Source organism: Ziziphus jujuba, chromosome 1, assembly GCF_031755915.1.
Source record: "Ziziphus jujuba cultivar Dongzao chromosome 1, ASM3175591v1".
NCBI classification, from domain to species: domain Eukaryota; kingdom Viridiplantae; phylum Streptophyta; class Magnoliopsida; order Rosales; family Rhamnaceae; genus Ziziphus; species Ziziphus jujuba.
In genome coordinates this window covers 21,523,764-21,548,039 of record NC_083379.1, presented here as the reverse complement: position 1 = coordinate 21,548,039, position 24,276 = coordinate 21,523,764, and the positions used below count along the sequence as shown (strand labels likewise).

Genomic DNA, 24,276 nt, shown 5'->3' with positions numbered 1-24,276 from the left:
AATTGATTGAGATGTTACTAACATCACTTACCACATCAATACAATTCTCACCTTATGTTCAAAACTTGTTGCCAACCAATCATAATGCATATATCAGAGGAATATATGAAAAACTTGAGTCCGAGTATGAGGTTTCCGATAAGGCTTCTCTTAAATATATGAAAAATAAATGGGGTTTTTCTTAAATTGAGTTTCTTATTTCTACTTTCAATAATTGTTTCCAATGCAGGTTTCCACCATCTGCATTACATTCTTATTGGTCATCTTAGGAATAAAATCTAAATGTCTTTATGAGACCTTGTCTACATAAACCAACTTATTCAAGGATCATGTTCAGTGCATTCTTTTAATACGAATGCCTTCCTTATGATGTAGTCTCCAAGTCATCATACATTCGGAATAAAAAAGATAGTAAATACTAAATAGATCTCATATCCAAAGAAAATTCTTCAAGACTACAAACAACAATCAACGAAAGATTATTAAAAAATAAAATAAAATAAAATAAAAACAAAACTATACAAGAGAACTAAATCGATAACGGGACCAATTTAAGTTGATTATAGCTTATTGAAAGAAGCATAGAAAGAAATAGTTTACAAAGCTCATTAGCAATCAGAATATCAATTAGTTTAGTTAGGCTCTCATATATCAACATAAGGAATTTGCCATTGACGAGTCCCAACTAGAAAATATGAAAGGCAGTTTCGGTAAGAGAAATTGGCGCCGCAATGACTTGCCTAGATCATGGAAAGTCATGAAAGTGTGAAAGGAGCCTGCCATTTGTGGAATGGAGTGATCACAACAAATGTATAGGAGTATGCTATCCGAGACCATTGAGAATAGCCATCAACGAACATTCCATGGTATTCTAATCTGTTCGACCATTGATGAGACTAATGAATATTCTGATCAATAGATTGCTCAAACCACACAGAATAAGGAAAGCTAAATCAGCACCGCGGGTTGGCACAACCATACTGCCCAATGGTTAGTCCAAATCCACAAAAATCTGCAACACGTACAGTAAACTGGTTAGAATAAACTGGATTTTTATAATATATAGCTTTACAATTCATATAGCAATGACCATACTAAAGGTTTCAAATAAGGACCTATAATCCATCTTTTGAAATGAATGTGCGCCACCAACTTAGCCCAAATAATAAAGAAGGGAAAAAAATACAAAACAAAAACAAAGAATGGCTGCAATACCTAAACGAGCACACTTGATCAGTAGAACTAGAAAATCCACATCTATTTGAATGTTAAATTAACTCCACCATACCTTTGATTAGTTAAGAAATTCCAAGATTCTAAAAATCCATTTTATATAGCTTTACATGTGTAAAGTATTGATCCAGCCTTCAAATTAATTTAAGGACAAAAAGTGGTTTCAATCTTAGAAAGGTCCAACTGTCTAAGCAATTGAGTGAGCACAATTTTACACAAACATTACAGAAATAAATTTTGCAACATTCACACGAGGAGAACAAACTGGCTTGCAGTCCGGAAAAAGCGACGGGACACCAATTAATAGATATTCAACTACTTAGGATAAAACAAATAGATAGGAAACCTCTAAATCTGGCAAAGGGTCGTAGGATTTCTTCTCTGTTGTGTTGAACACTGTAATGCCTGTGATTTTCTGAACTCCAAGTTTAGTAGCAATGAGGTTCTGCAAAGCAAAGCCTACACTGAGGAATAACCCAATAGAGATATAAAAAGTCAAAGGAGGCAAAACTGTTCCAAGATAATATCCTCTACATATCTAAAAAATGAATGGCTGCAGTCACAAGTAGAAGAACACATAATTCTGTATTTAGTATAAAAGCTGAAATTCTTTAAGGTTGAAACATTCAGACATATACCAAATTGCTTCAGAAAACTCTTATTGAGTCATAAAGTAAAACAAGAGATTAGATACCAGAGTAAATTTTGTAGAACCAAATGCCTCAAGTCTTGGTAACACCTGCATGTAAGATTCATATCCATAATTCAGTTGCAAGAAGAATGAAATATCAAAAACTCAAAAGAAAGATTACTAGTCAATATATTTGATTCTCAGTTACTGGTCATCCATCTAAAAGTCAAAGAATAGATGCTGCGAACAATACATGTTGCAACACACATTTTGAAAACTATGACCAAGTGTCACAATATCAACCATCCGAATCACTCACTGAAAGCATATTTTTCCAAGTTTCATATAAAATGTCCTTAAGACAATGTTAACTCTAGAAACATGGGTTAGCAAACAAAAGAAAGAAAAGAACAAAATCACCAAAAAACAAAAGAACAACAAGCAAGAATAAACAGGACGACTTCATTACATTACCACTATTTGTGGACCATTAATGACGACAACTTTATCCTCATCTGAACCATTTTCAGATAACCAAACTTCAAAGGGGCCCAATTCCTTCTCTGTCAGGTTTGTAAGGTTGATGTGCAGCTGCATTAAATATTTATTGTGCTCAGTTCCAAATCACTTTATCTTATTATACAATAAATTTAGTTAAGCAGTTCAAGAATGACATGCCAAAATGGGAAAGTAGAGAGTGAATTAAGAATTCAATGGCCAAATTGCACTTATCAAGTTCATACTGGAAGATGAGACAGATATTACCGTAAAGGGCCTGTCCAAGTTGATGACAGAGGGCACTTCCACATCGTGCAACTCAATCTCCTTATAAGTTATGGGCTGCACAGTATTTTAACAAGATCCAAATTACACTCAAAACATCCTTAACAATGGAACTTGAAACATTTTATGAAATATAGATTGCAAAAACATGAATCTGTGACCATGCATGTTCGCTTGCATGCTCACATAGTCCCCAAGAACACTAATGAATGAATTTAAGCAGTCTTATGTTGATACTGCTCTATCAAGAACATATCCTGTGCTACCATGAAACCATATTGCTACTAAGTCACCAACTAAACCATACTGCATTATCCTCAAGGACCTCAACCACCATAGGCATCTCATATTTAAAACTTCTTAAAAGTTAGAACAGTTCAAAAACACTTATATAATGGAACACGTAAACAGAACTTAAGCACCAAGAAGAAATGAAATGAATAAAATAGTCTACAAACCTTCTTCATTGCTATATTAACATTGAAAAAAGAGCACTTACATTGCCTAGAATTTGTTGGGTCTGTAAGCGACCAGGTTCACCCAGATTTGTCCGCCAAGTTATCTGAAGTTTCCCAAGAACATTACTTCCCTGAACTTTTGTTTGTGGAGAATCATGCGATGGCAATTTTAATTGATAAAGATAGTTGTGAATTCCTCCGCCGGACTTGATGAGAACTGGTGGCTTAAATGTCTCTCTGTTACTGATCATATATTATATGTATGTATAAGGGATCAAAATATGAAAAGGAAACAAAAATTACAGAACAAGAAAGACGTGTTATCTATCAATCATGAATACTCATTTCTAAAGATAAATATGTCGCTCACCTATTTATGGAATTATTTTCGGTATGGTGTTCATCAGCTTTAAGTATAGATGTGCTCCAGTGCTGAGCTGGCTCAAATTCAACTTGGTCCATGAAAAGGTTTGATTTTGTGTGATTTTCAATGCAAGTTTCTAAAAATGTTGTATCCTGTGATGGAAATGTAGTGAACACCAGGAAAGTGAATCCGGATATGCTATTAAATAGTTAAATTCAACACTTATGCAAGTACATTTCAATAACTGCCATGAAGAAAATTTGCTATTCAAGCTGTTTGGAAAAAAGAACTTTCCACATTAAGAAAGAAGCTAAAATGAGAAAGATGAAGGCTTGAGTTCACTTGCTTTTACATCTATACAATCGTAAGAGCTGTGATCTAATATGTGATAAGCCTATACTAACATTTACATTTAAAATAGAAAGAGTTAATTCAGTGGGTTCCTCACAGTTATGTGCAGATATCACCTGTAATGCGCCATTAATACGTCAAAAATTGTATATCATTTAAATGACAAAAAAGCGCCAATCGCAAGGAACAATAAAAGAAACATACAATAGCCAAAAACTAACACACAAGAAGGAGAAAAAGAAAACAAGAAGAATGAAAGGACCTCTACATATGTAAGAAGGTATGCAAGAATTCAAAAACTTACATTCTAAAAACTTTATTAAACCTCAACATACCTTAACAACACGGACCTGCATAACAGAAATTTGAAACAACGGAATCAGTTTGTAAATACAAACTGAAGTAAGATGTTAGGAAATTCCAATTCCAAGCCATATAATGAGGAGAATACCTTTGTCCTGACTGAGAGTGGATTTGCAACAATGAACTTAAAGAACTGAGGAAGATATTTACGCTCACCGTCACCATCATTGTACAATGCAGTGCAGACCAGGCTGAACAGAGAAATGATAAAAATAAATAAATAAATAAATCCAAATAACCAGGCACCCACAAAACCAAACACTACCATACATATTGAAAAATGGGAAGGATTCGAAAATAGTGAGTAAAAAAAAAAAAAAAATCAAAAATTACGTGTGAGCTCCAAGTTCCTTGACATCATGTTCCACAATGAAATCATAACGCCCTCCTGCACGTATGGATTCCACAGGTGATTTTGATGTATCCAACAATAATATCCTCTGCCTCTCCGTTTGAATCTCCGCCTGTCAACCAATCCAATCCAACCCAACCCAATCCAAAAAATAAAAATCATTTCTTTCAAAACTAATTTTCATCAAAACGTAAAAATAGAACAGTAGTTAACCTTGATTATAACATCTCTAGCTTCAAAAGTGGAGCTGTTGTTGATACTAATGTAGCTACAGAATGTCTCTCCCAAGTATATTGCTCTGCAACCCAAAATTTGAAAATCAGAGAAACACTCGAAACAACATAGAGAGAAAGAGAGAAAGTGAGACAGAGAGAAAGAGAAAGGACCCAAAAGCTTGGGGGAGGACGAGGAGGCCGGAGAGGCCCATGGAATCGGTGGAGTCACGGAGGAGGAATCGAGTGCGGAAGCTGAGATCGGAGTCGGCGGTGGGATTGGAGAGGTGGTGGGAGCGGAGAAGGCGGGGGAGTTGGGAGGCGGCAATGGGGTCGTCGAAGATGTCTTCGCCGACAAGGAGATCGGAAGGGTCAAGCCGGAGAGGGATGGGGTCCACATGGAATGATGGCCTACACAGCCTCATCACCCTGAACGCCAGCGAGTGGGGTCCACCTTGCCCTGTGCTGCTCATCTTTGCCCCTCTCTCTCTCTCTCTCTCTCTCTCTCTCTCTCTCTCTGTTTCAATCAGTCTCTTCTATTTCTTTATCTGCTAAAGGCCCCCTGACTTTCATCGATCTTTTCCATCTCCATATTCATCTTGGATTTTGCTCGGAGACGAACATCAAATTTTTTATTTTTTTTCAATATTTATGTTTTTACAGTCTATCATTTCACTGCCGCTTTGCAGTTTTACTAGTTACTCCCACCAAAAAAAAAAAAAAAAAAAAAAGCCCACTTTTTTCAGTCTCTCCCATGGTCCTCTTTATGATTTATTTTTAGCAAATTATTTTTTACGGTTTGGTTTTAAATTAAATTCAACTTTTCATAAGATTTCAATTAAACCCCGTTAAAAAAAAAATATGTGAAGATTTTATTTTTTGAATCTTTTTTAATATCAAATAATTCTTAAGATATTTAAGATTTACCCTTCACTACTATAAAAGTGGAATAATATATGCAAACTTGAAAATTATTAGAAACATGAAAATCACATTAGTTTTTTAACAACTAATATTTTATTTACTAACTAATATCACAAATAAAAAAGACATTATATCAGTGACTAGTAATGAATTTCATTTATTGGTATCTAATTTTCTATTAATTTGTCAGCAAATAAAATAATTTTACTGCTCTAAAAAATAAAAAATAATAAGATAAATCCATATCAATTGGTAAATATTTTAATAAACAAATTTAATATCTTTAATATTATATAATGTCCTATATATCTTTTTTTTTAATGTCTTATTATTTGAAGAGTGTCAAAAATTTGAAAAAAAAATTAATTTTTGATAATTAATTTATCGGAACCAAATTTTCAAAAATTCAATTTTCTATAAAAAATATTTTTAAATATTTAGTTTATACAAGGATATTTAGACTTACAAATATTTAATTAATCGAGAAACTTTTTATTTAATTCTAAAAAAATTCTATTAAGTATTGTTCTTTACACACTATCATTTAAATATATAAAATAATTTTATATATTATTTTTAATATCTAAAATATCCACAGTTTATAAAGTTTTAACTAAACCAAAAAATATATTTTTCTTTTCTTTTTTTTTTTCACAAACCGCTTACAAATCAAATATCATTCCATAAAAATTCTTTACAATACTTTTGAATGAAATTGATAGTTATGAAAATTTCACAAAACTTTATTTTTGGTTAAAACACTTTTGGTGAATTAAAAAATATAGTTATTAGAGTGTTCAATCTTAAAATTATAAATGTTTCTATAAATGTTTGATTGTATACTTCTAAATACATTTAACATGTTCAGTGATATACTTCTGAACATATTTGAGATGTTCGTATCTGAATATATATAGTCACATACTTTTAAATGCATTTGAGATGTTCAATTGCATATTTATAAATATATTTATCACATATTTTTATATATATATTTAAAATGTTCAATCATATATTTTATGAATACATCTGAAATATTCAATCTTATATTTACAAATATATTTAATTAATAAATATGATCAATAATAATTTTAAATTGAGATAAAAATATAAATTTATAATAGAATTATATAAAATTTATTTTGTAATGCAATTAAAATTTCTTAAATTAATTTATGTTTTAAAAATGAAGGATATAATTATTTTTTTATAAAATACATTAAATTAGTTCCCTAATGAATTTTAAAATTCTTTTTTTGAAAAAATTTATAATTTTCCATCTATTTTTTCGCATTGAAGATTTAATTTCCCTTGAAACCATCAACTCCCTCCTAAAAGCCATCCAAACATACGCAAATTTCATTTTCCCAAAAAATTTCAAATTTTACTCATTTTAACACTTCTCAAAACGGGGTCTAAAAGTAATTTTCTTCCTAAATAAATTTATATATCAAGTTTAATTCTGATCATTTTTCAGAGAGATTTATGCACCATTGACAAAAATTAACGTGTCAAATACTTTTTGTAAAATAGATAAATACACATCAACAATAGCGAGTCACAATAGAAAATAATTTTGTCTTCAGTACGACAGTATATCAGAATTCAATAACATTATTCGAAAAGAAAACGTTCAAAAACGGATCAAGACACTAGATGTAGCCTAAAATTACTCCCATAAGTTGAATGCTGAAATTTATATAATTCCAGCAGGTAACGAAGCAAAAGAGAGAGATTATGTGTAATGGCCGTCCGATCAATGTTCAAACTCCACATCAAACCGGCTTCGAACAAAGTATTACAATAATTTAGCATTTTTAAGCTAGAAATGATAATTCCTACCACTAGGCATCCACTGAGGAGTCAAGCCTTACAATCATGTCATCTAAACCATTACAACACTCCTTAACACAGACTTACTCACTTCCCATTCTGGTCGCTTAGTTACGAAACTATATTATATGTTCTGTGCAACTATGGCCTATATCAACTACCATCTACCTCTACACCGTCCACTGCCAAAAAACACAATTTATACAGAAGAAAAACAACATCAAATCATGCCTAATAACGTAACAGCAAACAGAAATCTTCTGGCAGAGCAGAGATGCAGTCTGGAACAGCCTGCGTTATATTTGCTTCAGCAACAAACATATCAGGACACAAGTTTTGCGGAACAAGGAAAATCATTTATACCACATCAGCACGACAGACCATTGTATACCGGTCCAACAGTACGGACCCATGATTCAGACTAGATGAGTTGCCATCTGTAACATTTGCAATATGAAAGGATCAACAAGAACCAAAGCAGATATTGCAGTATTCGTCGATAGATTGTCACCAGCATCATTAAGCAGATATGGAGCAACCGATCCAAATACCAGCAAAAATCAATGTGACCCTTTTTCATCAACAATGCCAGCTGAACCCCATTCCTTAAACTAACATGTAATGTTCGGCTTCACAAAACCCAAACCTCAACAACAGGAAATCTGACAATGGACACTTGTAGCTTCACAGTCAATATGATCAAAATGAGCCTTTCAAGAATCTTAGTCTTCTATAATTGATTGCTCTAACCAAAATCCCATTATGTACATGTCCAGTCAGCCTTCCTGGAATTCCTTCTGCAATAGAGAGAGAAGTGGAGGTGCCCACTTAATAAGTTATAGTTAATTCAGAATCTACACAACTCGGACCCATGTTCCACCACACATAGGACAGCCATAAGCCCAGCGGCTGATCCACCAAACCTCCCGGTCATTCTGGCTAGGAGGATTGGTAGCACCTGGTGAAGCAAATGCAGAAGTCTGCCGCAAACATCTTATGCACTGCATCACAAGAATTCAAGAGTATAAAATTAGATCTAAAAGATAAAAGCATACGTTAACACACATAAGAGGCATTTAAACTAGCCAAAAAGCAGCAAAAAAGGCACAACTTTTGTAAATAGCAATGGAACATAATTCCGAACCGTAGTTCATTGAAGGATATGCTAGAGGATAGAACAAATTAGCAAACTGCATATAAACATAGCTCTTAATAACAATGTGAACTAAAATCACTTTATGTACACAAGATTCATTATTTATCAATTCTTATTACATCAAGGCTGAATTAATCTTTCTCTAATTTACACTATAGAGGTTGTAGAGATCTTAAGTGAACTCATTAATAATAGAAAATCTCAAATCTAGGGTGAATTAATCTTTCTCAACAATAATCACAGTACAGCTAAATCCAGATATTCTTTTAAGGTAATAAAGTATACTTCCTACCTCCATTCCTCGTAAAATCTGAAGGAAATGGGACTTACAGAAAATAAATAAATAAAAGAATTTTCAGTACCTAACTAACTAAAGGCAGAAGATACATAAACATTAAGGATTTTAATATCAAACCTTGTACCAAACCCCTTCAAGCCCCGTCTTCCAAACAGCAGTAACAACATCTCTTCGAGATCCCATTATACCAAGATATGCTCCAAGACCCACAGAAGTATTTAAGCCAAAAGCTGCATCTCTTTCAGACAACCTGCGTTTCCTGGGCCACAACCGCTGCGCTCCATAATAAACATCGCAACTTTCCACCGAACTGAAATCAAGTGGGTCTCCCGAATTACTCAGCTTTGGATTATCATCCACAGGACCCACATCTTCGGGATCAGACCAAGGCCCACCAAACATATTTCGTCGATGCCATTCTTCAGCAGGAGGATGGAGTTCCAACTCTCGGAGCAACAGACCAGCAGCATCTGCACCTCTAGGCCGTGGCATATTCTGTATAGCCCATTAAAGAGTAATTCAGTTCAGAAAAACAGTAACCTGGACTACATAGGTCTCAGAAAATTAGTGATATTTCGTAAGGGTGGAAAAAAAATACCTGCATATGAGGACCAAGGGATGCTTCAACAACCTCTGGAAGTACAGTATAATTACCATCAATATAATGCAGCCGCACCTGGATGTTGCTGCTTCCCACTTGAGAAACTGGCAATGGGTGAGTCAAGCCTGCTGTCCGCCGACACAGATCCATAAGTATGAGAAAAAGGACTTTGACCTACATGGCAACAACACATGAAGCTCTTTCAAGTCATTCTAGACTCTCCTGGACGGAAAATTTTATCATGTTCTGAGGATCCAGATGAATAAAAATCAAATCAAAAGAAAGAAAGAAATATCAGATTCTACCTCCTCAAAAGTATATCCTTGACCAGCATTACCAGCACCCAGTCTTGACCTTCCTGCAGGTCCTTCTTCAGCTCCCTTTGCTCCAGGCATGACCTGACCAGTTCGCACAACCTGATTTTCATCTGGTCTGGCAATTGCTGATGATGGCTTTGCAGAAACGGAACCAACTTCTTCCACCTTCCCAGGAGGAACGGACTGAGGCTTTTGCATATTTGCATCAGCATTTCTCTGGGCACCCCCAACAAAACGAGGCACCTGTGATCTCCGAAAGAAAAAACAGAAGAGCAGAAGTTGACATAGTCTATGAAGGAAATGGCAATCCCCAATCAGCCTAACAGCTGGTGTTCCAGGAAAAGTTCCTGTGTTAATGCTAATAGGCATAAAGGATGATGGTCCACTAATGGGGTTAGGAGTTGAACTGGAGACTCCATCTGTGGTGCTACTAATCTTGGCAATAGCACCTTGAACCCAAGCTTGCATCTGGGTGCTTCCGGTAGAACTTGTGGTTCCACTTTGACCTCCTGGAAAACATGGCATTACATTGTCAAAAGAACTGCAGTATTGAGGCAGTGTGAGTGAAAAATGGAGGCGATGACTAGAATATAAAAAGTTCTTCATTTCTAGCACAGTATCAGGAAACTACATAGGTGAGAAGTGACAAAATTCATAAGTAAGAAAGATCATCATATGCACCCACCCTTACCTGCCTATCAAAGTAGTTCTTAATCATATGGTTTTGAGAGTTTGGACAATCATAAGTGCTTAGTCCGAATAAAATACAGAATTGTAGAATTTGTTGCTCTTGTCAGTAAACCCGTTAACAGCAACAGGCTTTGTAGAATCATATAATCAGAACAGTAATGCATGCTAACCTTGACTTGTTGCGGGAGCTGCAGAACTTTGGTTAGGACTAGCCACCATATTGCGGTTATTGCCAGTACCAGCAGTTACAGCATGACTTGCCAATGTACGACAGAAACTTGCATAGCGCCGCAAGCGTGTAATGAAATGTGATGCTAGATCAAGAACCGCATCAACATAAGCCTGCATTATATGGAACAGTTAAAAACATGGTGGAAAAGTTGGAAGTATCATAAACCATAATGATTATATACAGACACCAACACATAAAATGACATTACTTGGCTGAAGCTGCATCAACAAACCCAAAAGAGCTTGGTATAACTTCATGACTAAGCTATTAACTTCCTAGACATTATGGCATAGACATAGTCCCCACCATGCAATTTGCTAGATATTATTGCTCTTATACATTCAATAGAATGTCAAGTATATATTTTAGCAACAAAGAAGAAAATAAAATAGACAACATATACAAGGAAAAGTTCCAATCCTATAGTCTCAAATTCTACAGGACAAAAGTGGAAACACAAGTGAAGGCAGATTCCATTAGAACTTTAATCTCAAATTCCCAAATCACAACCTCAGAAAATTTTTAGAATCTACCCAGGATTAAGTTACCAATATTATAACATCAAGAAAACTAAGTAATCTAACTTTAAACAGAAGCAAAAATCATTGGCAAAAGGAAAAGCATCAGAACAAATAGAAACCTGAATGCTCGGAACTAATGCTGGTTCAACAGCCATTGCTTCAGGATCAATGACAGATAATGTTTCACCAGATTCATGCCATGGCTCTGGTACCAGGGCAGAAGGATTTATTAAAGCAGACTCAATTCCTTTCCCTAGCATATCCAGCAATAACCTTGCTTGCATATCTAGAACCATTGCCCTAACTTCTTGAGCAGTTGTACCTTCCAGCAGCCTGCATTTTATCCTGTCTAGACTCTGCATCATTACAGTTAAGAATTACTTGTCGAAACAAATAAACCAGTCAAAAATCATAAAAGATGAACTCATGCGATGATCAAAACCCAAAAAAAAAAAAAAAAAAAAAAAAAAAAAAAAGAACTTGTAATATGTAGCCAGGGAATATTCCATTTACCCCTTGAGGTTTGGTGTAAATACAAAACATCCAGAAGTCTCAATTACCTTTATACCCTTACTTAAGTTAAATTATTTCCAAAATTCCTTTTATTCCCCTTTTTTTTTCTCTTTTTTTTTTTTTTTTTTGCGATTATTAATTTGAAAACTTCAAAATTTTGTTAATCTATATTTTAATAAATTTTATTTGAAATAACTGATAATTTTCAGTTTGAAGAAAAACCTATGTGGTGATTTCAATAAGATATGTTTTTTAACCAAGTGATTAATTGTTAAATATATTTTACTAAATGTATTATAATTTGTCAAATATATTCAACTAAATATATCATAATTTTTCAAATATATTTATCAAATATATAACTTACTTAAAAAAGCTTATGCAATTCAAATTATCATATAGTTTTTTTGATATAAAAAATGGAAAAATTATCACATAATTTAAATAAAAATTATTAAAAAAAACTTTAATGTTTTCAAACTAATTATTGCGATAAAAAAATAAAAGAAATAAACAGAATTTTGAAAGTAATTTAACTTTAGTAAAGGTATAAAAGTAATTTAGATTTTTTCAAGAGGTGTGGATCATATTACCAGAAACCTAGGGCTGTTTTTGTATTTACCCCAAACCTTAGGGGGTGTAAATGAAATATTCCCTATGTAGCCATGACATGTAAGCAAGCATAATTTACTCCTCAAATAAGGACTGTAAGAATAACCATTAATTTATTTACAAGCTCAGATAACACAAGAATTTTTATTTTTTTTTATTGAGTAAAGGTTATTTTCTCTGTTTGGTTTTCTTTATTTGCTCTCTGCTTTTCATGGGATTCTCTCTATTTCTCCACCTATTTCTCAACCCTTCAATCAAATTCTAATTTCTCTTCTCTTTCTCTATCCTGGTTCTTTGCTGAGTTAATTCATACTTTCTTTCTCAGCATGATAGCACATATCAGAAATCACAGGGGAGTTATGCATCTTAATAAATGGATTTGTGCCATGTAGATGGTTTTACTTTTAGTTCAACTTACAGGACCATATTGTTGCCTATGCTGAGTAGAAGGAAGAGAGTGAAAATCCGCATCCAAAACTGCAATTACACTGTTCAATGAAACTGCAGCAAAACAAAAATGGAGATCATAAGAACTTCTCCAAACCATCTAATAAAGTAGTTTTCTAGGAAAAACGCCACAAAAGAAAGGGTTAAATATGATTTTTACTAAAGATAAACTTTGTGTTGTCCTTAAACAAACACAAAATAGTACCAGCATTCTTACCAATGCCATCCTCTGCAGCACTCTGTGTACAGCCAACAGCATCCCACCAATCTACTCCAACTAAAAGACTCCACCAAAATCTGTTCGTGAGAAAAGGGGAAAAAACATTAACAAAACAAAATTGTTGAGCATCACGCTTCAGACTGATTAAATAACTCAAGTCTGTAGGTAAGATTGCACTAATATGTGGATCCTCAGAAGTGCTCCTGTTGAGTACCTCTCTGCAATTGCACGTTCCCAGGCTGATGAGTTGGCCTTCAATTGACTAACTGGAACAGCAGGAGGAAGAACACGTATAATCTTTAAAATGGTACGGTCCTTGGTGGTGTCATGCCAAACAGAAGCTGAACAGCAGCTTGTCGATGAGAATGCAGGAGCCGCAATTGCAGATCCAACATTTATCTGGTAGTTATCAACAGGTGCAAAGTTTGGACCAGAAAAAATGTGGACCCCGCCCCGGAGAAAAGCAACAGCAATCTCACCACCATGAGCAGAATATACAATTCGAGAAAGCGTTCTAACATCACTTGGCAAATCAAAAGGATCAAAAGCTACTCTTTTTGCCTTCTCCACAATAGATTCTGATATCTTCCTTCCATCAGAGGTTGGACCTGTTGCAGCAGCTTGTTGATTCTTAAAATCATTGGTTGGTTGAATGCTTGTATCCACTTTTGAAACCCAAACTGTTTGCATAGGAGCCTGTCCACCAAAACTGGAAGTTGGATTTCCAAATATTTGATGGAGAACAACGGGCTGAAGAGATGATTCCCAACGTTGCACTCTCCATCCTGTAATTGAAGGACCCTCATCTGGATCATATGGAGACATGTATTGTCCTGTAAAGGGAAAAATTTGCACACAAATATTGAAGCCTCATCTTGTTTGGCTTTTCTGTAACATTTTAATTCTCAGCAAAACATAAAAAAAAGAAGCGTACAAAAAATGCTGAATAAATTCAGTAACTTCCCAAATTCATTTCACGAATAAACACTGAAACCTCTGGTAGACATAAGGAATCTGGCCTCATTATAGCATATGAATAGTTGATGAGAGGGGTTCATACGATGATGTATAGTTTGGTTTCATTAATTCAGGCCACAAAAACATATGAAGACAATTTGAAATACCCTTTAGTATCCCAAGGAGAATCCCAACATATCAAGTACAAGCCTTAAAGTAACTTACAGGTTATGGTTTTGATGGAAGAATTTGGGAATGGACAACCATCTATCCTAGCAAAGGATTATTAAAAGCCAAGAAAAGAAAAGAAGGAGAAAGACATAGAGGTTTATCAAACCTTCAACTATGACAACAGCTATCACAGAACCACCACAAGTTGGGTCAAAGGCAACAGCAGTAACTCCAGAGCCCCATGTCGTGGTAGTTGCAGATTGAGCTGCAGCTTCCGGGCTTACATATGCAGAAAAATTTGAAACTGGAGAGCAATGAAGTGGTACAGTGTCACTCACGCCTGGATCCGCCTGCTTTCTCCCTTGCTTTGCTTCAGATATTAGGTACTCTTGCCAGCTAAATAAATATGCAGCCAGAGGCGAAAAACCTGCCCAAGCTGGTGGGTTTATTGACGGTGGGACTCCACTGGTTGTGCTTGTCTTGGGAGTTGTGTGGAACCCATTTCCAGGTCCAGGAGTTACCTCCCAAACAACAACAGTAGATGGGTTTACAATAGGAACACCAGCCACATGCATGGCACCACTGTCTGTTATGATAGCATCAGCAGCCATGATCCCACTAGGCCCTGCACCCAAAAGTCCTTTACTTGTCCAAAACCACTTTGGTGGAGAACTATTCTGAGTAGGAGGCCACTGGGACCAATGAAGTTGAACAGATCCAGATGAGAAAACAGAACAAACACAAAGGAAGTTTGGCCACCTAGCTGAACCAAAAACCAAAACTGCATTAGACATAACACGTAACCAAAATTAGAAGACAAAAAGAGAACAGGATAAACGAATTAGATGAGTTGGCCCGCGCCCGCGGGGGGGGGGGGGGGGGGGGGCGCGGGGGGAGGAAGAGAGAGAGAGAGAGAGAGAGAGAGCATATATGTAATCATCATCGTTACTAGCATCACCAATTAAAAAATAAAGCTCCAATATGGTCGATCTGGTATTCAGAATTTCATGTGTTTAGTTCATGTAACCATGAGTTAACTTCACACCAAGAACTATTACTACAGGACTCTCAAATATATATATATATATATATGTATATCACATTAATTATCTCAATTGCCTATATTTTCTAGGACGTCAATAAACTGATTGCAAACTTGCTGCTCAGGAAGGAGCCACCACAGCTCAAACAAACATGATTTGACAATTATCATTCCAGATCAGCATGATGACTTACTGGGGATAGTTAACAATAAACTGAGAAATTTCATTAAACAAACCTGAATTTTGAGACTGCTGTGAGAGGAATTTTTCCTCAAAAGTTGACTTTGAGTTTGAGGTGGCGCTGGATTTTGAGGAAAGCCATCTATACTGGTTCACAGGTAGTAAACAAGATTAGAACACCAACATCACTTCAAACAGGAAAACAGATAACATAGTCAAAAAAGGAGGAAAAATGCATAAAACAGATAGGACACTTTAAAATGAAATTATATATAATCTACAAGCACGTTCATTGAAAGAAAAAAAACAAAAAAAAAAAAGTGAAATGCATAATTTATTACATTCAAAGACCTAACAACCAAAATACTAGCCTGAAAACCAAAGTAGTGGCCAAAATCAACATAAAGTCATTCAGAATTGTTCATTACCATAAACTCAACATAAATATAGGCTTTATATTATATATTTACACTCATACAAAGAGAGAGAAAGAGAGAGAGAGGATTCTTTTTAAAATATAGGAAATATTCCTTTATTGATAAAAAAAAATTACAAATATTTAAAAGGATGACGTATCCTCAAACATAGTATAGAATTAAGGGTTTTTAACTCTATTAGTCCCTAAACTACGTCAACATTTGCACTTTGATCCTTGAATTTATTTTTTTTTTTGGTGTTTTGGTCTCTAAACTTCAGTTTTGGGTACATTTTGGTCCTTAAAACTATTTTTAGCTACTGCAACAAGAAAACAACGAAATTATAAAATTGGACAACAATGCAAGACTCTGCATGTTGCATCAAAGGCATTGCACGTTTCAAAAGAAAAGTAGATGAAAAATAATCTAAAGACCAAAGTGCACCAAAAAGAGAAGTTTAGGAACCAAAGTGCCAATTAAAAGTTCAGGGACCAAAGTACAAATATGGACATAGTTCAAGGACTAACAGAATAAATAACCCTATAAATAAACTATAATTCATTATCATATCCCTCCAATTCAACAAACTTAAAGAAACTGGAATATCTTTTAAGTACTTTTAAGCGGAAGCACATAAGGAAGCCCAAAAACTGATATAATCCCATAAGATCTCACATCTTGACTCCTCTCTTCAAAATCCTACAATCTCTTTCTAATACCATTGTGTAACACAAAGCCAACATAGAACATATCTAAAGCACTTCCCCTCTTTTTCCACCCTCAAAACCTATAAATTAACTTATCATTTCATACTAAACAAGATTTAGGTCATACCCATATAAAACCCAGCCTCCTGCACCAACAAAGACAATAATTTAACAGCCACCTCACAATAAAGGAAGCTCAATGGATTTGTAGATCTGGACATTACACACTAAGAAGGATATACACAAGCACGAAATCCGAGAATGATGCTTCACAAAAGAGGAATCCCAGTATATTAACTTCACAGAGAAGAAATGGAAGGTTTACCTAGATGCAACAAGAATAATGTCTAGAATAAGTGATCAGAGGAAAATCTGGGTAACAGAAATATGGATGACTTACAAATACAGATATTAGATTTAGAGAAAGAAATCCTAACCAAGATTAGGCAATAAAGAACCAAGATCAAGCAAAACTAAGTACAAATCAAAGGAACAGAAATTTAATGAAGGGAATAAGCCTGTTACAGCAGTTATTCATTTATCCAGGGTTGACTGTCAATGGATACCTCATTACATTTGCCTACCAAAATTCATACAAATATGAATATTTAGATTTAGTGAATGAAATCCTAACCAAGATTTAGCAATAAAGAACCAATAATGAAGGGAATAAGCCTGTTCAGCAGTTATTCATTTATCCAGGGTCGATTGTCAATGGATTACCTCATTACATTTAGATGGAGAACAACAGAGATAACATAGGATTTTAATCACTAGGGTTTTATGATTTTTAGGATTTTAATATTATTATGTTTATTTGATTTTTGGGGTTCTAATATTATTATGTTAATTTTATTAGGTTTCTTATTATTATTTTAGTTTCCTCAAGTCTTTAGGAAATTTTATTATTTCCTTATTTAACTAGGTTTCTTATTATTTTAGTTTCCTAATATTGTTAGGTGGTTTTATTATAAATAGGGGTCTTTATAACTCTTTTAGACAAATTGATTAATAATACAAGTATTTTTCTGAGAGTTATTTCTCTGGTTTTGTGTGATGCAAACCAAAATTAGGTGTGATGCCTAGGAATTTTACGAGTGATTCCTAAAATTGTTCTAGTGTGATACTAGAGCCCTATCTTTTAATTTTCAATTTTCTTTGCTTCCACACCTGTCCTACATCACATTTGCCTACCAAAATTCACCTTTCCCAAATGACAATCAAAGGTACAAGATAAAAATAAATTAAGATTGAGAAATTTGGAAGATTAGAAATCAGAAAGCACTCAGGGTTTTATACTCCTTCATAAAATGTTTCTGCAATATCTATAAGAATTCAACTCTTTACATACAGAAATGGGTTTAATGTAGTCTATTCTACATATTATAAGTTAAGTAACTGTTAGGAAAATGTTGCACAAAATGGAAAAATTACATTTGGACGTTAACCACTAGAATACAAGACTATATTTTATTTGAAAAGTAGAAGACAGAAAACTACTAACCGGAGATACCCCAGATAACCACTTCGTAACAACTGCAATATCCTGCCGCCATTCATGTTCACGTTGCCAGCAGTTAGTATCACGTACTAAATTAGCTGACCCCTGAATAGAAAAACCAAATGTAACCCGATAACAAAACCTTAAAATACAAGACAAATATGTAACCACATAAATGGTTATTGGAACAGAAGCTAAGCTATATATATTAAATAAGTTGCAGACATAATCTCTTTAGAATGAACAATAAGAAATTCCCATTAACAACCGAATAGGGAAAAAGGAATCTATCTAATCTTCATCCACTTATCACAAACAAATAAACAAACCATGAAAAAAAACAAAAGAGTTAGTAGGGGTAGAATCATATATGTAAGAATTTGAAGAAAGCAGTTCAGAACATCTAGCTTACTTGAGAAGGCTGAGTCCAAATAGTTATCCGTCCATGGAAATTCGCAATTAATAAGGCACGAGGGCAAGAGGTAGGGGACCATTCAATAAATTGAACAGAATCGCGAGGAGAATCTGCAAGTTATATTCCATACAACAATCATATTGACAATGTTACCACCCGTATAAAAGAAATAAGCAAAAGCAAAGTATCATAAAGCATGATAAGCACATGATTATTAAATTACAATTGTATATAAAACAAACATCCATGTGAAACATAATCATGCTCGTCATTATTCTTCTAATGCCCATGGAGAGCCATTTCATGTAGCAAGATACAAATATAGATAAGTTTGTATAAGATATCAAAAGAAATGAAATAAATATGTAATACTGCAGAACTAGGACATAACAACTGATGGGTTATCAGACACAGAGAAGTGAGAATTTTGTTTTTAATTGCCACTTGAAAACTAAAATAATATATGTATAGAATAATAATAATAATGATGATGATGATGATGATAATGACGATAATGATATGATGATATATAAACAACAACAAGAACAACAAAAGATATGTGCTACTTTTCAACTTGCAGCAACTGATGGGCAATCAGACACAGAGAACTTTGTATTTACTTGAAAGTTAATATAATCTTATGCATATAACAATAATAAAAAATAATAAAAAATAAAAACAATAACATTCAACCACATTTATTGTTCCAAATACAAATAACCATCAATTAACTGACTAAAGGTAATGGTTAAACTATTCATTTCACATTAGCTGAGCCTCAGCCTTTTCCACCAAAAAGAAATAACATAAGAGGAAAATTAATGTCTGAAGGCATCACACACCATATTATTGTTGAGTATTTAACTCAATCAAGTGTAAAACAAAATTTAAAAGTACCATATGATTATGCAAGTACCCTCACTTCAAAAACATTGAATACACAATCACATGCAGGCCATGACCCAATATTAGGTGCTTACAGAGGACTGAGCACCATAAGTCCCTTATTTTCTAACATACCTAACATATTCAAAGATTCGCTTGAAAGGTCGGTAAAATTGCATAAATAGGCAAAGCATCACAAGTAACAACTTTTAGACAAAACGTGCAGCCAAGTACCTGCTATAACATTAAACACTTCACACTCAGTTGGTCGTTCTGGAATCACAATATGTATGGGGATCCAAAACGGTGGATTTGCGTTAGAACTACAAAAATAAAAATAAAAAATGAACAGCAGCTGTTATAACCGTACAAAGGAATTATACAGAAAGAAGTTACAATTTACAGTAATGGCTCACAAGAAAATTATAAAGTACTTAATTTAATGGAATAGGAACTTCGTAATGGGTTCAAAACCCCAATGACAGAGACAAGAGATGAAGAACGAAAAAATTGCTTCTTTTCCTTTCTTCTTCTCCTCCACCCCCCCTTCTCTCCCTCTCTCTTTTTTTTTTTTTTTTTTTTTTTTTTTAAGGGGAGTTAGGTGGGTAAACATTCTTTTTTCCCACAAAATGCTTGCCATAGATTAACAAATTCCAAGTTCGTACTTTCTGAGTATTGTTCATTAATGATTGTTTATACCTGCTTGTATTTCTTCTTTACTTCATAAATTAAATGATTTTACCATAAAGACAAAATACCTTACTAATTATCAAACATGAATCTATATGACAAGACTGAATTGGTGAAGCACTTATAATTACAGATTCATTGAAAACTTACTTTTTTTATATAAAGTAATTCTTGCAAAATGTTCCTTTATAGCTCAATCTTCATCTCACAATAGACAAAAAGATAGGAAAGAAAAATGCTCTAAAAACCTTTCCTATAAGATGGAATTTTAGGATGAAAATGTTACGTCTTGAGAAAAGGAGATCTTTACTGTCATGAAAAATAGGATATATATTTTATGAGAGACATCACAAAATGTTCCCTCATTATTTAACTAAACTATGTTAGTTTAGGAATAAACAGTTCTAACCTACCTTGGAATTCTTGCACAAGTTTCGGATGCACAAGCTATAGCATTCAGCTTCCCACACCAAGCAACAGCACTGAAACGAACAAATGCAGAGTTTGATTATCTTGAAAAAAATTAGATAAAGACTCTCAAAGAGATGAGGGAATACCAAAAGAGTTACACCCTAATTACTGAACTTTACAAGGTTTCCTTTCTAACAAACTTTTGAAATTTCAAATTATGAACCAGTGGCAAGCAAGAATCAATATACTATCTTTCTATTTTTCTTCTTTCTTTTCCCACCAAAATAGGAAGGAAAAAAAACAAAAAAAAAAAAAAACAATTTCAACCATATCAAGATTAACCCAGAAAAAAAAAAAAATACGTTTTCCAATATTCAAGCTAAAATTCCCCCAAATACCTAAAATTGCGACAAAGCTCAGGGACGCTCATCTTGTGCATCAAATTAGACCTAGGCTGCTTGAGCCTGATACAAAAAACGGTTGCGGGACTAACGGAGTCCTCCTCCATTGGATCGTTGGGCTTCTCCACAGCCACTTCGTCAGGACTGAGAGTCTCAGCCTTATCGGAACCCTTTGAAACCTCAACAAGGGACTGAGCTGCGGGCTCCTCCTCAGCGTCCTTAGGCCCCGCCACTTGATTCATTACCAAAAACCCTAGAAAAATGTATATATTACAAAGAGAGAGAATGTGCGTGTGAGTGGTGGAAAGTCGCAATTGAGGGCGACAGATATCACTGTTAGAGAGAGAGAGAGAGAGAGCGAGTGGGGTTAGTGTGAGTGCGGGTTTGGGATTGAGCTTTTTAGGGTTCGGGGAGATAGACAAAGCAGCAGATTCCAGGTGTTGGGAGGGTTTGGTTTTAGCAAATTTCTGTCAACATCTTTTCTTTTTCCCATTCCAATTTTTCTTCCATTTTCTTTTTCTTTTTTGGATTCTCGGGAAAATTGGGTGGTTTTGATTTTTGTCGTGTAAGATAGTGTTTGGTCAAGAGAGCATGTTTGGCTAATTTTGAAAATTTGGTGATTGGAAGATTGGAAAAATTTTATTAGCAAAAGAAAACTTTTAATAAAACAGTGCACGAAAGAGAATCTCTTCTTTTTTTTCTTTTTTTTCTTTTGTTTTTTTTTTGCTTCTCCCTATCTCTCTCTCTCTCTCTCTCTCTGATTGTGAAACGTGTGGACTTTGTAGTGCTGCTGATATGTTTGTTTGTCCCTCAAATGTATGCTTGCGTGGCATGTTGATATTCATGCCTTTAATTTTTCTACATTGTTTTTTTGGAGGATCATTTGAATGCTATCACATGAATTTGAGTTGCTATTTAAGTTTGGCAAATAAATTTTATACATATTAGTATTATCAAAGAATCTAAAACTAAATATTTTAGCCCTTGAGTTATGAAACATTTTGCACTCTTAAATTTTAAATTAGAATTTTTTTTTTTTTTTGTCATATAATACAAGCTTTTATTTCCTTATCAATTAAATTTGTCTCAATATAATCATCAAATTTACTTATCAAATATTGAATACATGATATTAATTATTTTGATGAGTTCGATTTTCATATATTATTATTTTTCCTTTTGTTTGTTGGTGGATCTTTTGAATGCTATCACATGAGTTGAGTTTCTATTCAAATTTAGTAAATAAATTTGGTGCATATATGTTATCTAAGAATCTAAAAGCTAATTTGAGTAGTTGATAAAATTAAAAAATTATGATGTTATATCTTTGGCATCTAATTTTGAAAATGTAGCAAAAAATTTAACTTTTGAGATTTTAATTTTAAAAGAATATATGCAATTTGGATTTTCAATGAGTTTCATAGATTTTTTTTTTATCACAGATTTTTGTAAACTTGAATAGATTTTTGTGAATTTTTGTAGAATTTATAAAAGTATGAGTGATTTTTATAAACTTTCATTTAATATAGAAAGTTAATTCTCTCAAATAGGTGTCATTTTAAAATTTTTCAGAAAATTAATTTTACTTTTTTTTAATATAATTTTATCTTTTAATTTTAATATACAAACTTATTTAATTAATTGTTAGTTCTAATTATAATTTTATTTTTTAATTTTAATGTACAAACTTATTGAATTACTTGTAAGTCCTAAATACAATTTTATTCTTTAATTTTAATATACAAATTTATTTAATTACTTGTAAGTCCTATATTATTTTATTATTAACCAAAAATTATAAAAAAAAAAATCAAAAAAAACTTATCCTTGAGAAACTGAATCCCAGAAAACAGATTCTTGAAAATCAATTTTTTTTAATACTTTCTTTTCTATCAAACAAGGCATTATAATAAATTGCAAGTAATATTGTTTGGTTTGGATCTATGTTTGAAAGGATTCGTTTATGTTGAGAAAATCTTCAATGCGCTTAGAGCATATGCACCCAATGTATTGAAATTTTTTTCGATTATGTTTTATGGTGTGCTATCATGTTAGAAGTAAGCAGGAACATCATATGATTATCAAGAATATGTATTAAATCACAACCTAGATTTTCAAAATTGAATGAATAAGAAAAATAAAAAATAACTTTGATTTAATAGTTGTTAATATATTAATAAAGATAAATTACCACAATACCAAAAAAAATTTCCAATTCAAAGAAAAAGAAATAATGTTCATAAAATACCAAAAACTATTTAATGGAAAAAAAAAATCTTTAGTGTCCACAGTTATTTATAATTTGAGCATCATTCCACATATTAATAACTATACCAACTCTCAATTCATTAGCATGCTCTTTGTTGCTCTTGAGTATTAAAAATTAGTTCAAAATTATTTTTTTATTTTAACTGATGCTCTTCAAAAAAAAATTATTTATGAAAAATTTTTATTGTGCTTAGATATTTTTAATCCTCTTAAAAAAGTTTCAAGGAAAAATGGTGATCAAATTTACAATTTTATTATTTTGGGAGAAAAATTGTATTATTGTGATTTTATATATATGTACAATCGGGTTATCTTACCGATGTCCTTAAGATACAAAGTTTAAGAATTAGTTAGTTGTGTCAATATTAGCCTGTGTATCTAATTTCAAGCATATGGATGGCTTTTATTTTATTAATTTTAAAATGTAATTTTATTTCATAAAAATATTGTGATTTCACTCCATCTTACACAACCTAAATGTTGAAACATGACCTTTTCTCTAAATCAAAGAAAAAACCCAGAGTGATTAAATATAGCCTAATTTTTATTGTGAAAAACAATGTTTCATTTAGTGGATTATGGTTATTTATTTGTTCTTTTTTACATCTATTAATGGTTACAACTTACAACTGAACTCAAACCTATTGCATAGTTTTTTTTTTTTTCATTTTTTTTTTAATTCTTGGATGATATAAATTGGGATATGGTCAATTTGTTGGACATTATCTATCATTGTGAAGGAGTTATGGAACCATCTTTCTTGTCCTGATCAAATTTGATTAATGATATTTAAACTCTTCAAGTAACACAAGATTATTTACTAATATTGGGGCAATAATTTTGATTTTGTGAATGAAGTTCTTGAATTTTGCAACAAAAACACAAAAGAAATGGGATTTAGTGCTCGAAAGGGTTCTAGTAGGGTATGTAAGGAAACTAAACAAGTTCTAATAGAAGAGTATGTGTATTATAAAGAGGGATGTTATAAAGATGAATCTATCAAAAGACTAAGATAACAAAGGATAGTGAGAGAATGTTGCAATGCAAAACCTACCATTGTAAGGTCAAAAATTGGCACCTATGTGGTTAGCATATTTGATAAAGGTCATAACCATCCATT

General features: G+C 33.2%; 2 protein-coding genes across 7 annotated transcripts; both read right to left on the bottom strand.

Moving 5' to 3' along the window:
* Positions 1-530: 530 nt before the first annotated feature.
* On the bottom strand, positions 531-5,444 carry LOC107424855 (uncharacterized). Of its 3 annotated transcripts, none has more exons than XR_003054127.3 (12): positions 4,922-5,443; positions 4,749-4,833; positions 4,517-4,647; positions 4,272-4,374; positions 4,156-4,170; positions 3,476-3,621; positions 3,147-3,348; positions 2,630-2,704; positions 2,334-2,455; positions 1,928-1,972; positions 1,580-1,678; positions 531-1,012 (listed from the first exon to the last, which is right to left on the bottom strand). XR_003054127.3 is itself a non-coding variant. In XM_016034749.4 (12 exons), exons 1-12 carry the CDS (start codon positions 5,218-5,220, stop codon positions 992-994), a joined length of 1,332 nt encoding a protein of 443 aa, XP_015890235.3. In that variant the 5' UTR covers positions 5,221-5,444; the 3' UTR covers positions 531-991. The 3 variants fall into 3 exon arrangements, 2 of the variants coding, with proteins under 2 accessions (XP_015890235.3, XP_015890228.3); XM_016034749.4 differs by having other exon boundaries at positions 2,339-2,455; positions 3,147-3,342; positions 4,922-5,444; XM_016034742.4 differs by having other exon boundaries at positions 2,339-2,455; positions 4,922-5,442.
* Positions 5,445-7,330: 1,886 nt separating this feature from the next.
* Positions 7,331-21,544, bottom strand: LOC107424839 (mediator of RNA polymerase II transcription subunit 16). 4 transcript variants are annotated; one of them, XM_060815660.1, is made up of 16 exons: positions 20,886-21,544; positions 20,490-20,558; positions 19,621-19,709; positions 18,499-18,611; positions 18,090-18,191; positions 15,519-15,609; positions 14,406-15,020; positions 13,326-13,944; positions 13,109-13,188; positions 12,863-12,945; positions 11,439-11,675; positions 10,737-10,908; positions 9,865-10,385; positions 9,557-9,733; positions 9,076-9,453; positions 7,331-8,505 (listed from the first exon to the last, which is right to left on the bottom strand). In XM_060815660.1, the coding sequence occupies exons 1-16, from the start codon at positions 21,128-21,130 to the stop codon at positions 8,359-8,361; spliced, it is 3,738 nt and encodes a 1,245-aa protein (XP_060671643.1). In that variant the 5' UTR covers positions 21,131-21,544; the 3' UTR covers positions 7,331-8,358. The 4 variants fall into 4 exon arrangements, with proteins under 4 accessions (XP_060671643.1, XP_015890204.3, XP_060671651.1 ...); XM_016034718.4 differs by having other exon boundaries at positions 14,406-15,002; positions 20,886-21,540; XM_060815668.1 differs by lacking the exons at positions 19,621-19,709; positions 20,490-20,558; positions 20,886-21,544 and having other exon boundaries at positions 15,519-15,604.
* Positions 21,545-24,276: the final 2,732 nt, after the last annotated feature.